Source organism: Lasioglossum baleicum, chromosome 1 (assembly GCF_051020765.1).
Source record: "Lasioglossum baleicum chromosome 1, iyLasBale1, whole genome shotgun sequence".
Lineage (NCBI taxonomy): Eukaryota > Metazoa > Arthropoda > Insecta > Hymenoptera > Halictidae > Lasioglossum > Lasioglossum baleicum.
In genome coordinates, this window is record NC_134929.1 from 14,239,680 (window position 1) to 14,255,520 (window position 15,841).

Consider the following 15,841-nt stretch of genomic DNA (forward strand, 5'->3'; position numbering starts at 1 on the left):
AATTGAAAAATTCTGACAAAAAGTTGATAATACGTTAAAGTAGATACAGTAAGCCTTGATACAAGAAAAACCCATGGGTCCGTGCTGTCTTTTAGATCCTGTGGTTCTACGGCTTCCGTTTTCTTAGATCAAGGCTTTACCGTATTACACATTTTTCCAAACCAAACGAAACGAAACGTATCTTTTTGGTTCTAATATTTTACTAAATCGTAGCGTGTCCTACATACAAAATATATATTTGTATAAAACTGTGACGAAAAAATCCATCGATTTCTCGAAAGTTACATATGGAAGTTCGTACTACGTCATAACTAGTAAAAAGTGAATGTTTGATTTTTATAAAATTTTGTGAAAATTTTTGGGAAATGCTTATTGACGTATTTTATTCATTCACAGTAGTAGGATATTTCATATTTATTTTTGAAATATCAACTCTTGAGTTCATTCTTTCAATAATATAACACAAAATATTTGTATTTCGTTTTAAAAATTCCGTATTTAGACATGGCGTATTTGGACGGAAACTGTTTTGAAATTTCTGCTGCAATTTTTTACATGGAAGTTGTAAAAAAATTATGAAGTTCGTTCAGATAAAATTTAAAATTATCAAGCGAAATATAAACACGTGTGCAACAAGCTACAATAAATACATATACGCTGCGAGTGCAACAAAAAGTAAGCAATTTCATTTTAACGTAAAATCGAGAAAATTTCCAGTTCATGGATCTCTAAATAAAATAAAATAATTTATCGTAATTACTTTTACACTGAAGATACAAAGACAAACCATCGACAAAAATATTTTTATTTATTTAATTATTAATAATCCACTGTAAATTTCTTTATCGAAATAGATGAGGAAATTTTTCTATGCGACTACGTTGAGCGCATAATTTTTTTACATTTACCATTTGCCTGACTAAGAAAATACGATAGACATTTATAACGCACTAAGCACTAATTGTAAGAGTGAAAGCACTTTTGAAACCATGCTATACTATATCTGATAAAAACATTTTCAATCGAACTGTTGTAACTCGCAATTTTGTTTTGATGTCGTTAATATGAAATATACAGGTTGTGTCTCTGTGACTTGCGCGAAAAACAGTTATGCTCTCCGCCAATCAGAAGTGGTCTCAAAAATCACGGATCACTGTGAAAAATCACCGTGATTGGGAACGAACGTGATCGAATCACGAGTGATCCAAATGTAGATATTCACGCCATCCCTACTAAAGTGTGTGAGTTGTAAGAATTGGCAGCGCTGAGATTGGAGGTTAGGATGGCCGTGGGTGTATGATGTTGTGTGTTTGAGAGAATTGTGTATCGAGTGTACCACTTATGTGTCATTTATCCTTTATAATTAAACCAGTATTGAAAAAATAGTGCGTTCTGCAATTACCGAACTCGTCTCCTACACTTAGGGCAAAAGTGTACTATTGTAAAGGACACATGCAGCGATTCAATACATTGATATCTTACACCGTTATACTCTTATTTGATGACCCTATACACCAACCGATAGCACAGAAGGAAATGGGAAAAGAAAATTTTTCGGAGTACGAACCAGCAGGTGTACCACTCACCTGTTTCAGCCAAGCTGTTGAGTTCCGTCTGGTAGGTTGTCCCCCTGCTATTGTGGTAGCAAGTGTCCTTTGTTGTATCCCAACCTCGGCACCGCTTTCAATGGCAAGGAAGATAAAGCTACCTAGCAGAGCGTAACCCACGAGGAGGGCGCATATCCCTAGGTTTATAATAAAACCTTTCAGGAAGGAGTGCTGGCTAGCCTTGTCCGGCACTCCGCCGAAGCAGAGACACTTCACTTGTCTCGATGGATGTGTTTTCGAACGGTCCGACGTGGATCTCTTCAAGGACGACGTATTGCCATTATTCGCGGGCTTGAAGCCCTCGTAAGCCCTGTAATGTCTCGCGTTGTCCTTCTCCATTCTCCTTTTTCCCGTCCTGTCGTATCACCTGGGTCTGTCCTCTGACTCACATTTGTCGAACGGTACCTCGGCGCAGTCTGTCGTTCGCATCTCTCGGCTCGCCTCGCTGATATCGCCGACTATCGACAAAAGACTATCCCAAAAAGCAGAGAAATAATAGGTAGATAAACGTAGACACCTCTGACCTATTCGCAACCTTCCTCTACGGCTAACTTCGCGTAAGTCAGACGGCGCGCTACGGAAATCGAACTTTCCCAAAGCTGAAACGTTCCTAAGCACCTTCTCCTGTTCCCGGCCCCATTCCACTATTATTCATTGTTCACGCAGCTCCCGAGTGGCGAATATTAACCGTGTCGGTACGTCAACGTCGGCGGAGCGGCGGTGGACAGTTCTTTCCTCAACAGTTTTCTTCGCGACCATCGTCGAGATCTGTGCGAATCCATTCGGGCCGGCGGCCTTGCCCCGATCGCATGATCTGCCGAGTTATCAGATTTTCCAATGCAGGCGAGTCTCGGTTCGAAACACTCCATTGGACGAGGCCAGCCGTGACAAATGACGAACGGTTTACACAGGAATGTCGAACGCGCCGCGGGAACGGTCTAACATTTTCGACGGAAATTTCGCCACGCGAAGACAGAGGGCCGTTGTCTGGGAATCGACACCTCGATCGCAGTCACTGTCGATTTTTATTATCCTCGTAGAAAATGGTCGTTCGACGGGTCCGGGATCGCGAGAGGATTTCCAGGATCGGGCGTTCGATCGCGAGCGGGCCGGGCACTCCCGTCATTTTTCTAGAGGACTGCCTCCTCGGTGGAACGCGTTCCAGAATTCTATGGATAAAATCGATGTTTGAGATATTTCCTGGGATATTAGTTTCTCTTCAGGCCGAGGCGGAGGATCTCTATGGACACCGGTCCTCTTCCCAAAGGATATTACCCCCTTAAGGGACGCATACGTTTAAGAAATATTTATGTACGCGGCAGAGTAATGCCAAGTTTTATTAAAGAATCTGCCATTACGCTGGGCATAATGTCCTCTTAGAAGTTCGAATGAGGCGCATCGGCGATTGCATCTCTCCGATCGGCGGACCCGATTTCCGGGAGAGTTATATTCACAGCGACGTTCCTTGATCGCGAGCTATTATATTGTTAAACGTGTCTCCGCGCAATTCCAGTCCGACACCGTTGGCTAAAAGTCTTCTTGCCGAGGATGTATATCGATCAATCAAATTCGACGCGGCGACAGGAGGGAAAGTCGCATCACCGCGACAACCAGCACTTCTAGTACACGCTCTCTTTCCCTCTGTTGGCAGGAAAATAGAAACTTAAGGAACAGCGCGGAGTGAATTTCAAGAGTGTCTCCATAAGTCGCTTAAACTTTCTTTCGTAGCAGATGAATGTAAAGCCACCGCGACGGTTCCTGCTACCCCATCTTTTCTTCGTGGTGCGCGGGGGAGTAAGAGTGTAGCGTCGTCGTTCTCGCCACGAGAGCTGGAGTCGTGAAGAAGAAGAAGAAGAAGAAGAAGAAGAAGTAGTAGAAGAAGAAGAAGGGCGCAGTCGGGAAACGCAACCGGCAAAGAAGTGGATGGCAATTTCAAGGCTTCATTCCGACAAACCGGATTTCCGGAATAAGTATTCCCGATGCAAGTCGCGGCTGCGTGGTTCCGCTCATCGCTCGAACCTTCTCCGTTTCTCCCATCGCCTGTTCTCGGTGTCGTTTTTCCCTTCGTTTCCGCTTTGTTCGTCGACCTGGCAATCCCAATTTAATGCGGACTCGTTCTACCTCCAGGTGAGAACTCGCTGCGAAAAGCCGATTAACACGGTCAGACTCGATCCAGTAATTTGCCTGCGCCTTTCATGCCGCGCCACGCTGTTTTCATTCCGTACGCTCGGCGAATAAATCAGCAAAGCCGCGACGCGACGCGACGCGAGGCAGAATGAGGAAGAGCGAGGCGACGCGCGAGCTGCCCCGTCGTTTTCCTTCCGCTCGATCGAGGTAATCTGCAAACAGAAACGAGAAAATAGGATTGGTCGATTGGATTTCACGTTTACTTTTCTTTACACTACGAACCCCGCGCGGTATTGCGGTAATATTTCAATGCGGCGCGAGAACCCCCTGCGATGGAAATGGAACTGACCGTTTCCCCGTTCCCATCCTCCTCCTCCTCCTCCTCCTCCTCCCCCCGGCTTCTTTCCCCAATGTTAAGGTGCTTTCGATATTCGAGACAGCGAGCCGTGAAATTTGCAAAGCGAGACGCTATCGACGCTGCTGTGTTCAAGATGTATTTATGGGACAGGCGATCACGGAAGAAAGGATTTGAGAATTATTCGGGAAATAACACTTTTCGCGCTCGATTATTTCGGAAGCTGTATGTGCCGGTAATTATTTAAGTGGTCTAGGTCAAGGATAACATAAACAGATCAATACTGTGCACATAAGACCGCACGATTGAGGTGAGAACTTCAATGGCGATTGCACACCTGTCTGCTTCTCGCTCGCTCGCACGAATAGCGTTTCACCTCGGAGCGTGACGGATCAGTAGATGGCAGTGAGAAGAAACTTGTAGGAACCACGTGATATCCCTACTCTGCGCTACATGTTTTTCGCTATTGGTCGATTCGCTTGACCTAAGCGTATGAGTGGAGTCCGCAGACTGGCGTCAAGAATGCACCCCCCTGTCGAAATCACTACCATCTCATCTCCTGATGGACGATCAGTAAAAGCGGGCAGGAGGTGATTCTACATGTAAAAATAAATCGGAAAAAGGAATAATATCAAGGCATTTTTCGTCTTGATTTTGAGAAAATTGATTATAAAGATCCGCTGGGTTCGAGTGCTATAGTATATGCAAGAAGTAGAATTGGCTGGTCATGATCAGACGAATCAGACGGTTTCTATAATAGCACGCATATTCGCTGAATTTTCGAAATCGATTCTCTCGAATACAGGGCAACAAATGAAAAAAAGTTCACTCCATATTTTCGTTTTATTTGCTCATGTAGAATCTCACCATTCACGTTTGTACCATCAATACCGGGACATATAAAAAAATATTTCATACTTTTTTGTAGCTGTACAGTTTCGCGTTACGTGGTGTGAAAGTAACTCCAAAGTTTGTGGGCGAAAACCCATTTTTATAAAATATCTGGAAAATTAAACTAATGAAAATAAGTACAAAAATTCTGCACCCTTTTTATTCTTCATAAAAAGACTAGCAACTTTTATATTTAATATTTTGTTTTATACCCACATTTAAAGGTTATTTTATGACATAGTTTCTGTACCGACAATTTTCGGAATTTTTGCAATTCTTGAGGAGTATATAGGAAGCAAAGGAAGTATTCTACATTATTCAAGATTTTTATGATCAATAAATGGAACTCCTGGGACATATCGGCAAATTTTACATTTTTTATGTTTCTGCATGTGAAGTGACTTTCTACCCAAATGTAACGTTTGCCTCGTTGTATCCAGTATACGCACATAAATGATTTAAACCAGTACGTAAAAATTTGTTTCTTTTTTTTTCTTACTCCTTATTAGTGGTGATAATTTTGAGGAATTAATATTTATGTTTGTTTAAAATAATACTGGTTATTTACTGGATATCATGAATACTGTTCTTGATTATCATAAGAATACCGCATATTTTAATAATCAAGAACAATGTTTATGATATCCAGTGAATATCCAATATTATTTTAAATACGAACACAACAAACAAATGGACAAACATACGAACAAAACTTTTAACAAGTCAAAGAGTTCATTTTACATCATTCAAGTGCCAATGTGTTGCTCCGGTGTCTCCGGTTCGGAGGCTCTTCGACGAAAATGTTTCTAATTCAAGAAATTCCATTACTGTCTACATACATATTTTGTTTGAGTTAAAAAATTAATATTTGTTTGTTTAAGGAGTAGAATGTTGAATGTATTTCTGCGAAATCGTATAAACCCTCCTGAGTCCCTATATTATCAGGAAATTGAAGGAGAAATATATCCTTTAGCTATAAAGCAGGCCTAGGCCTGTAGATCTTGGACGTAAATTGGGAATCCGATCAAGCTGCAAAGGTAAGGATTTTGGCCAGAGAAAGACTGGAGAGTTAGAGACCGGTGGTCTATCGTGACTTCATAGGTGTGCTCGAACGCTTCTTATCCTCTTACTGGCCATATCAAATTTCAAGAAGAATCAGAGATCTGACGCGAACGAGAACGACTTCGATGTGCCGAAGAAGACAGCTGAATTCTGGGTGGACGTGGAACGTTGAATTATCGTGGAAGGCCCTTTGGGAAATCGTGGAGAAGTTCCTAGATGTTCCTGTTTCTTCGCGTACATCGAACGGGGTCCTCGAGAACCTTCCACCGGAGAGACCATAATCGACGATCATCCTCAAATCCGCTAATACAGGTCCCACAAAATCGGACAAAAGGAAGCGCAGGAAGGCCCTGGTCGGATAAAAACGGAAGGAACGACGGCCGGCGGCGGCAGCACAGCGTGGATAGCGAACGAAAAGTCGATTCGTCGTAAGCGGAAACCGTACGATATACTACGTCCTTCGACATCCATAAATGCATAGCAAGATCAACTGGTTTAAAGCCCCGGAGTTCTTCATATCCGAGCGTGATTCAGGAGCCGTGGCTGGCTAGATGTTCAGTGATATTTAAATTCGAAGATTCCACGGAAGCTTTTGTACCCACCTCGTATGAGGATATATGTATAGGAGAGAAGCTCGATGTCACAGTTGAAAACTGAAAACGTTTCTACGGTATTTTTAATATCGTCGTAACATTGAGTTATTGAAATTCTTGGCCGAGCGGAGCTGGGACCCGCGGAGCTACCTTTCGAACATGAACGATAACAAGATCACTATATTAACAATAATGATAGAGAACTGTCGGAAGATTAGAACTGTCCCATTCCGAGTTTCCACGTCCCTGAAGAGGAATAACATCGTACATGTTAGTTTAGTAGTATGCAACATGTTAAGTATGCGAGGCCTATCAGGAAACGACCTTATGGTGTAGTCACGGTCGTCTCTAGTACAAACCTGAACATGTTAAAATTCCATTCATGTGAACTCCTACTGAGTTTCTTAAACAATCGTTTCATTTAGGGAAGCGCTTCTTAAAATTGTCTTTAGTGTTCATTCAATGATGTCTTATTATTTTGTCCAGCATTGTATTAAAAATTCATGCGAGTTGCAGATTTCGATAGAGTTAGGGTGGCAATTGATCCGCACGAGAATGGATACTGCATTTGATTTTGTGGGAAATCCCTTTCTAGGAAAAAATGTAAGACTAGGGATGTATCAGGAAGGAGAGATTCGAAGATAAGGCCCAGACTCCAGACGCATAGATATCGGAAATCCAAAGTCGTTGCGCCGAAAGTGAACCTAACAAGGATTGATTAAGAGCCTTATCGAATAGGGGAAGCAAAGGGTTAAGACATAAATATTGGAGATCGTGGTCGTGACGCCAAGAGCGGGCCTGATAAGAATTGATTAAGAGCCTTATCTGATAGGGGGAGCAAAGGGCTGAGGTATGAATATTGGCGAAGACGGTAATCGTAGCCCCATATGGAATTTGGATCAGAGAAGAACGAGGAAGGGGGTTACTTTGGGACTGATAAGGGTTCGATCGGAATTCCGATACTGAGAATGGTCTCTGTAGTAGTTACTTTAAAATGATTGAGTTGTAACATAAACACGGTTGCAAGTACAAAACGTTGTTCTAGTTTTAATGACTGTAGTAGCTATTATATAGCATCTGATATTACGGAGTATTTATTTCAGATCTACAAAGGCTTCTAGCAATGAAAATAAAATTTTATTTGATTCCACTTTCGTAAAATTTTCCTACGAAAATTGAAAATTGCATAAACATCCGCAGTCACACTATTTGCATTAAAATTAGAATTTCATATTGGTTACACTCCACCTGACATTTTTAATTTCTTTTTATATATTCCTGTAGAGATTTTGACCAGAAAATATAAAAAATTCAAGTTTCAATTTTAGGAATCCACTCAGTGGCGGATCTAACGGTAAGCGGAGTATGCAGCCGCGTTGGGCCCCGAATTGTAAATAAATTTATGAATTTTTAAATAAATTTATGTAATGTGTAACGGTATGAAATATTTAATTACTTTTCTTTTTTGTTAATAAGTTCATAAGAGGTTTCTTGTAACTCCTATTTCTAACTTGAGTTCGAGGGCCCCAAAATTTTTACCGCTTGGGCCCTCCAGTTGACTTGAGTCGCCACTGAATCCAGTAGTTCGAAAGTTATGCGACTTTTCATTGTTTTTGACACGTAATAAAAATGAAAAAGAGTACATGACATTTAAATCAGTAGGAGGATTAGAATAGTTTAATATAGAATATATAATAAATAGTAAAGAGAAATATTGTTTTCACCGCACTAAAATTTGGCTCCTGGTTGATAAAAGTGAAGAAGTCTCTATTTGCATAGAGACACGCAGTCTGTATCACACATTACAGTTGTAGCTATTGAAAAAGAACAGAATTTCAAATCAGTTCTATCAAAGGGATTTAAGGTTATGGCGCCGGTAAACTCGTAACCGCTGCAACCTAATTGAAACGAGGCGTAGTACGTGCTACGAAAACCGTAAAATTAAATAGTTTAATTCCCGAAATACCTCTCATATCTTGCCAACCGCCGACAAAGACCTATCCAGTCAATGGTAGCACAATTACATTCCGACGGTTCGTTTGTGATTGGACGATGGTGAAAGGCGGTGAACCTTTCAGAATTCGATACCAACGACGAAAGCTCTTTCACCGTTCGCCTCGATCGCTTTTGCCAGTCAGATACTCGAAGAATAATGCTTCGAAGGATTTATCGTTCTCCGACTTCAATCCTATACGGTGGAATCCGAACGAGTTTAAGCCAAAAACTCCGCAACACGCAGATACGTGTGTATTTGTACAACAAAATTGGACGCGTACACCCATCGAAGTCTTTATAGCATCGACAACACACTCACACAATCCAATGTACCAGCCGATCTACACGGCTAAAATAGGCCAATGAATTTGATCGCGTCCGATACTAATTCAATGCTAATTTATCGTCGAACCTGATCGATCGTTGCGCTCGATCCTACTTTTTATCGGCGAAGAAACGAACACCCTTTTGAACAAACTACCGAAGCACGCTCACGACCATAAATCGGTTCCAGCGATGGCGCCGGCATGGAACTGACCTCTTCCACTTCCGTTCCGATTTCCAACAACCCCTCTCCGTTTTCGCTTTACGGCCCGTTTACGAGCTCGCCTGCATCCTCATGTAAAAGACTGATTGTCCTTCTCTGTATCTTTTATTGTAAACAATCAAAGAGCCGATGATACGGGCTTTATAGCTCATCAAAGCGGTGCTCGGATCACTGTGGTTTTACTGAGATACCGCGGTTTAATGCGTGGATATCATTCTTGTTAGCGGTTATTACTGATCACGTTGAAAAAATATTGGCCGATTCAAGTTTTACGAGCATTTTTAAGATCAGACCTGAATGTTTTCGAGACGTTCGAAGGATTAGTTTTGTAGCTGCCATGGAATCATTTTTTTAAAAAATCTTATTTATTGAAAAATAATAATAACAATATTGAATAAAAAATGTAAACTACACATTTAAGTGTATTGAAATAATACACATCCTGTGTACTGTGTACATACAGTGGGTAACGAAAGTATTCGAACGCCCTTTAAAACAGAATAACTTTTTTATAATTGCACCAAACGACCTGATTTTTTATAATCAATTAGAAGCATTGGTTTATGCAATGATATGCAGAAAAGATTTTCCAAAAATTATAATCTACATGCAAAAATAAAAAAGGCATTTTTTAAAACTTCTTTATTTGGGACCTTAATGAAAATTTTAAATATATCTTTTGTAGATCTATGTTAGTTGTACACATGTTGAAAATATCATCGAAATCGAGTAACATACACACGAGTTACAAGCGGTCAAAAATGGTGAAAATCGTAGTTTTATTAAATCCACAGAATCGTACATCTTTCGATGCGTGTCGTTTTTTCCTGCGTCAACCGATTTCGATGAAATTTTCAGCATGTGTAGAACTAACATAGATCTACAAAACATATATTTTAAAGTTTCATTAACTTTGCATTTAACTTCGTAAATTATAATTTTTGGAAAATCTTTTTTGCACATCATTCATAAAGCAATATTTCTGATTATAAACAATCAGGTCGTTTGGTACAATTATAATAAGGTTATTCTGTTTTAAAGGGCGTTTGAATACTTTCGTTACCTAGTGTATATTCTCAAAATTTCGTTGACGAGCATATTCTAAACGAAATGAAATGTCGGAATTCAGAAGTCCAAATAACTTGGAATGCGAAAGCTTACTGTACCATGTGAAGAGCAAGCTGTTACAACTCATTCAACAGATTATTATCTCAATATTCATTCAATCTGTGCCACGACTTTAATATCTCGTTTCGGTGGTTCCTTCACAGAGGAGATCATTCGACCACATTTCCTTAACTCTCCAAATTGGAATACATACGTCGTTGAACGCACCGTTTCCCGCGCAGTTCGTCTTCGGGCCTGATAATATATCGCGACATGGTCGAGCTTAAAATTGCACGTCGGCCACGTATCATCCGGGAACGTTCGTTCTCGGAGATTGCACCGCAGCTGGGTCGTACATTAGCATTTATAACCAATTCTCGGCAAGAATCGGGAGATAACTGGCTCAGAAAGTCAAGTGCACGGACCCCCACCCCTCGGGCTCGCATCTTGGGTCGTTGAGGGTCACGGATGCGCGGATTTTATGGGGGTTGGCGACTTGTCGATGGTCACGGGGGGCTGGAAACGGGCGAAAAGGGTCGGTTCTAAAGGTGCGAGATGGGAGGGGAACGATGGGAAAGGGGCGGTTAGTGTGAAATGCAATTTTTCCATTTGGCGCTCACCCCGGCGAGGCGGCGTGCAGCGGGGGAACCACCTGTGCTCGTCTCAGCGACTTTTAAATTCGTACCATTGTCGATTCTATTTGCTGAAAAATGTTTATTCAATTCCGTTTACCGTCACTGCAAGATATTTACCCGCTCGCTTTTGCTCGAACAGCCCCGTCGCACCACTACAGGCAATGGGAATTGGATGAGGTCGAGATGCGAGGCGGATGCCGCGGTGGTCTGGGGTGCTCCGAAGGGAGAGAGAGAGAGTGAGAAAGGTTGGGAGTGGCCGAGAACGAGCGAGACCGCAATAATTTCTCGCTAAGCAAAGTGGAACAAATTTTCCGGCAAATAGAGCACTGCCAGGTAAGTGTTAAAACGGCTTTGGTTTATGAGGGGAAGATATGACTTTTTAAACCCCTGCCTGCTGACTGTGCTAATTCGATATTGGCAAAGGCAATATTTCTTACCGCGTACGCGTCCAGGCTGACACGGTCACATTCATTTTGCTGGAACGTGGACGCACATTATGCGGATTTCATTTTGCTGGTCAGACATGCAGTGGCCGGGATTAATACCACCCCCGGCAGAAAATATTCGAACAAAATCGTGAACATGGTTGTTGAACGAATTACTTCAGTGTACGTTGAAAATGAAAAATAGTATACAAGGTGTTTCACCTAGTTTCACATAGCTTTAGGGACACATTCAATACGCTAAAATAAGAAAAAAGAGAGCTGTTTCGATGAACGGTCGATTAGGGTCCTCAGATTTCACTGACATTGAAATATGTTGTCAAGGTCACGGAAGATTCATTTTCTTTTTTCACCACTAAAAGTTGTACCATTATTCAAAATATTGTTTACATTCTTAAATATTGGGATCAAACCAATTATGAAACATTTAAGTATTGTATAAGTAAAAGTATGAATAAAATGAAAAAGATTGTATACAATGGAATTATTCTAGGTCGGAAGAAATGTTTAATTCTCGAGTTAAAATAACTCCGAGTGTAAAGGGTTAATATTTTTAATAGATTGCAAATTATACAAGAGTATTTTGAATTTCTTGTGACGTTTTTACTGTTTTAAATTACACCCACTCATTCTTGTCATAAATGCATAAAGATCTGCAGTTTACTTAAAATCGTTTGGTTAATGACATGTACGTTAGTTGTGTGTGACAAAAAGCAAACTTTGTTATCCAAGGTCAAGCACATCGACGAACAAAAAAGTCCTGCGATGCTGTTCTATTTTTTCAATTACCTGATTCCGGTGCAACGAAGATCGTATCTCGAATAAGAGTTACAAGAGTGGGATAATAGGAAGGTATACAAAAATCTTGGTACAAGAAGGGAATTCAAAGTCGATCAAGGATCCTCGAGGAACTTGGAGAGTTTACAGCATCCACTCCGTCTTGTAAGTAGCCCGAGCGGAAACACCTCGTTACTTCAAGTGCTTGCATTTGTAACTTTTTACAAAAGTCTATTCGGTTACCCTTACAACCATTCCGGCAAGAACCAAACGTGATGAAACGCTGTTGGACGGCGGTTGGGAAGCCGCCTGCAAAAAGGAACCACGCGCGGACAAATAACGACGATACATTCCCTGCAGATGTTCGCCAAACTTTATCACCATCATTTCTCCCTACACATGCGCGTATGTATCTACATTCGTGTCGCGGCGAGTTACACGTGTAGAACAGCCTGCACGCAGCTATGGCGTTAAGTTAAGCTGGTGCGATGTCCTGGAAGGATATCGTAAGTTGCAGACAATTTTCCACTGGTACATGTGACCGCTTCTCTTATCGAGCCGCGCGCAACGGGAACATGGGAAACGCCAGGCGATGGAAACAGATATCTACTGTTAAGAATTGGATTTCTGGAGACGAGTGTCGTGGCCGGTACGCTTGACAATTCTTATTATACAGTGGATCTGAATAGTATTTCAACACTAAATTTCCAATTCTCGAGCAATTTCCAATATTTGAATTATAATAATTTCGTTAATAACACACACGGTACATTGTACAGGGTGAGTCACCTAAGATATGCCACTCTACTTGTATACACACAGGGTGAGTCACCTAACGTTGCCACCTCAAATATCTTTGTTGTTTTTAAAGCCTAAGTATGAAGTCTATAAATAAGGGGCTTCGAAAATTAGTGAGTGATTAACGAGTAGACTGCGAATTTTTAATGATTAATGGAAAATGGTAATGTTTTGTGTCTGGTATATAGACTAGGTTATCATTGTAGGTGTTGAAAAAAGGGTGCTTCCATTTTAAAAAATGAAGATGACCTTGATATCTCTAAAACGAATCGCATAAAAACAAAAATATTTTTGGTATCATGTGAGCCCCTCTGAACCATTTAACTTTGTCCTTCGGACATTTGACGTATCTTTAAAAACAACAAAGATATTTGAGGTGGCAACGTTAGGTGAGTCACCCTGTACACTATACACCCTACAAGCCAACTTCTACATGTTTTGAGATACGAAGAAATATTTCAGACAAAAGTTATTTGGTTTCGAGGGGCCCATTCCGTGGTGTACATTACTTCTTCTCAGGTGAAGGTGCTTAGGAGATTTGAAGGTCAATCTAACATTTTTTTTTTTTAATAGAACTGCATATTCTGAACTCCTACGTTTGTAGTCCTTCGTGCGACAGTTTCAACGATATAAAATGGCGAATATCTCGACCACACTGGATACATGGAAAACTGCAAATTTTCAAGGCAGTGCTTGTTTCGGTTGTTTCCTGGCATCGCTAATTCCAGAACGAACGAACACACTCCCAAGAGTGAAACCATCTCGTAACCGCATCTCCTAACAAGCAGTATCGCGAATGAACCCCATCGAATGGATACGTATGTTCTCGTGAATATCACCGGTATATGGGAGCGAATTTCATCTTGAACTACAAATTCCAACCTGGTTCTATTTTGCAACGCCAGACATTGGTCCGTTGTACACATTATCCGACACTGTGCGACGCAAGCGCGGTGTTCTAAAAAGACATCATAAGTTGCACACTACTCTTTCCCCTCTGCAGTCACCCTTTCATATCGCATAACGTTATCCTTTGTCCTTCCACTTTTCTTCCTTATATCTTCCTTCTCCCAGTATTGTACGCTTAATACCTTTTTCCTTCCGTTTAACTACGAGATATTACATTTTTTATTTTGGTGTATTCTGTGCAGCGTGCGGCACCAGATATTGCCACCTGGATTTACGTCATTATTATAATACATGGCGAGAAATGTTTGCATGGAGATTAAACACTTCAAAATGTACGCTGGTTAAGTCGGTCTATCGAAATATTTACTTGCTTCCCTTTTATAACTATTGTGAAATACTTGTCATGCCTCTGTGATACTAGAAACGGTCCGTCGTATGCTCTGGCTCCAGTGGTTTCTTAATCCTGTCCACCCTTACGAAAACATGAGAGCAAAATTAGTAAAAATTATGATAGTATTCTCTATAATAAGGTAGTACCTACGCATTTGAATTTGCTACTTAATTACGTAACCATTCACAGTGAAGTTATATTTTTCATCCTTATTTTCGTTTCTGACCTTAAATGACCTTGAATGATTATATCGTTGATATTGTCTCGTGGAGGGCTACGTAGGAGTTCAGCAATAGGGTAAACTGTACAATGATTGGCAGCCTAAGCCAAAATCTTTTTATCTTTTTTGAAATGTTCAAGCGAGCTTAATTTGCTATTATTATAAGCTAATAGAGATTTTTCAGCAAAATCAAACAGTTTTACGAGCCATAAATCTCTTATTATAAAATATATTCAGTGAATAACAATCGTAAGACAAATAGTACAGTCATTGGCACAGTGAGAAGTAAACGTGAAACAGGCTATATGTTTTGTAATGAAACACATACGCACTTATTACATGTGTAGTACAGTCTGAAATTAAGTTACAAAGCGATAAAGTATACATACATACTCGTAACGAAAATGTTAATAAAACACTATTTATACTGAATGTACCAGCGTTGCTAGCAGCCATATGTGGAACTCTGTTATGAAAATTTACAACGTTGCTTCGAAACATAAATAAGAAGCAATATAAAATGATTTTCTATATCAGGGAATACTTAATATTTGCCGTTTAAATCAAAAGTGCCAATAACTACTTCAGTGCCAATAATAGTACAGTTTGTCCTAGTTAAATTTTAAAAAACTAGGTTGGCCTTCAAATCTCTTAAGCACTTTCACTTTCACTTGACAAAAAGTTAGGTACACCACGTATAATGGGTCCTTCGAAATCAAACAACTTTTGTCTGGAACATTTCTACCGATCTCAAAAAATGTAGAACTTATTCGGTGGCTTCAATTATGAGTATAAAATATTAAACCAATGGATATGAAAAATGCTGTATTAACGCACGCATGCTTCATTGAAAAATTATAGCAGAAGTATGAAATGCGAAATAGTCGATAACAAACATATACCATTGGTGCGGAACACGTAATCCGGGGTCTACACGCACGGATTTCGCTTTAGCCACAAAAATATACGATTGCAACGCACTGAAGCTCGGTTTGGTATGTTTTCCGCATCGTATAAGATAAGTCTACAATTCCCCATTAAAACGAGGTACAAATTTGATATGCTTCGAATAAGATATTTTAATGTTCAGTTTTATGTAACTACAGCTACGATTTCTAATTTAATATAATGTCATTAAATATATAATGTCTAATATAATAATTCTAATCTTTAAAAAAATTAACTGGGTTTATTACTGACAGTTTTGTGCAACCATATAATTATAATAAATGCTGGTTTACTTGCTTGTAAATAATACTTTTGATTGTAATATGTTTTAACATAATATAGAACTATAATGTGTATTGTGTATGGACAACGTGAGAACTAAATTTGAAGTTTGCACTCGATGAAATAGTTGTACAACATTTCTACAGGCTAAACG

General features: G+C 40.2%; 1 protein-coding gene across 9 annotated transcripts in view; it reads right to left on the reverse strand.

The window, feature by feature from the left end:
* Positions 1 to 15,841, reverse strand: part of LOC143208911 (potassium channel subfamily K member 6) — a 482,405-nt gene that overhangs the window by 89,863 nt on the left and 376,701 nt on the right. For all 9 annotated transcript variants that reach the window (XM_076423865.1, XM_076423921.1, XM_076423913.1 and 6 more), the window contains one exon: positions 1,587 to 3,946. In XM_076423865.1, coding sequence (XP_076279980.1) covers positions 1,587 to 1,946 — 360 coding nt within the window. In that variant the 5' untranslated portion in view covers positions 1,947 to 3,946. The remainder of the gene's footprint in view (positions 1 to 1,586; positions 3,947 to 15,841) is intronic.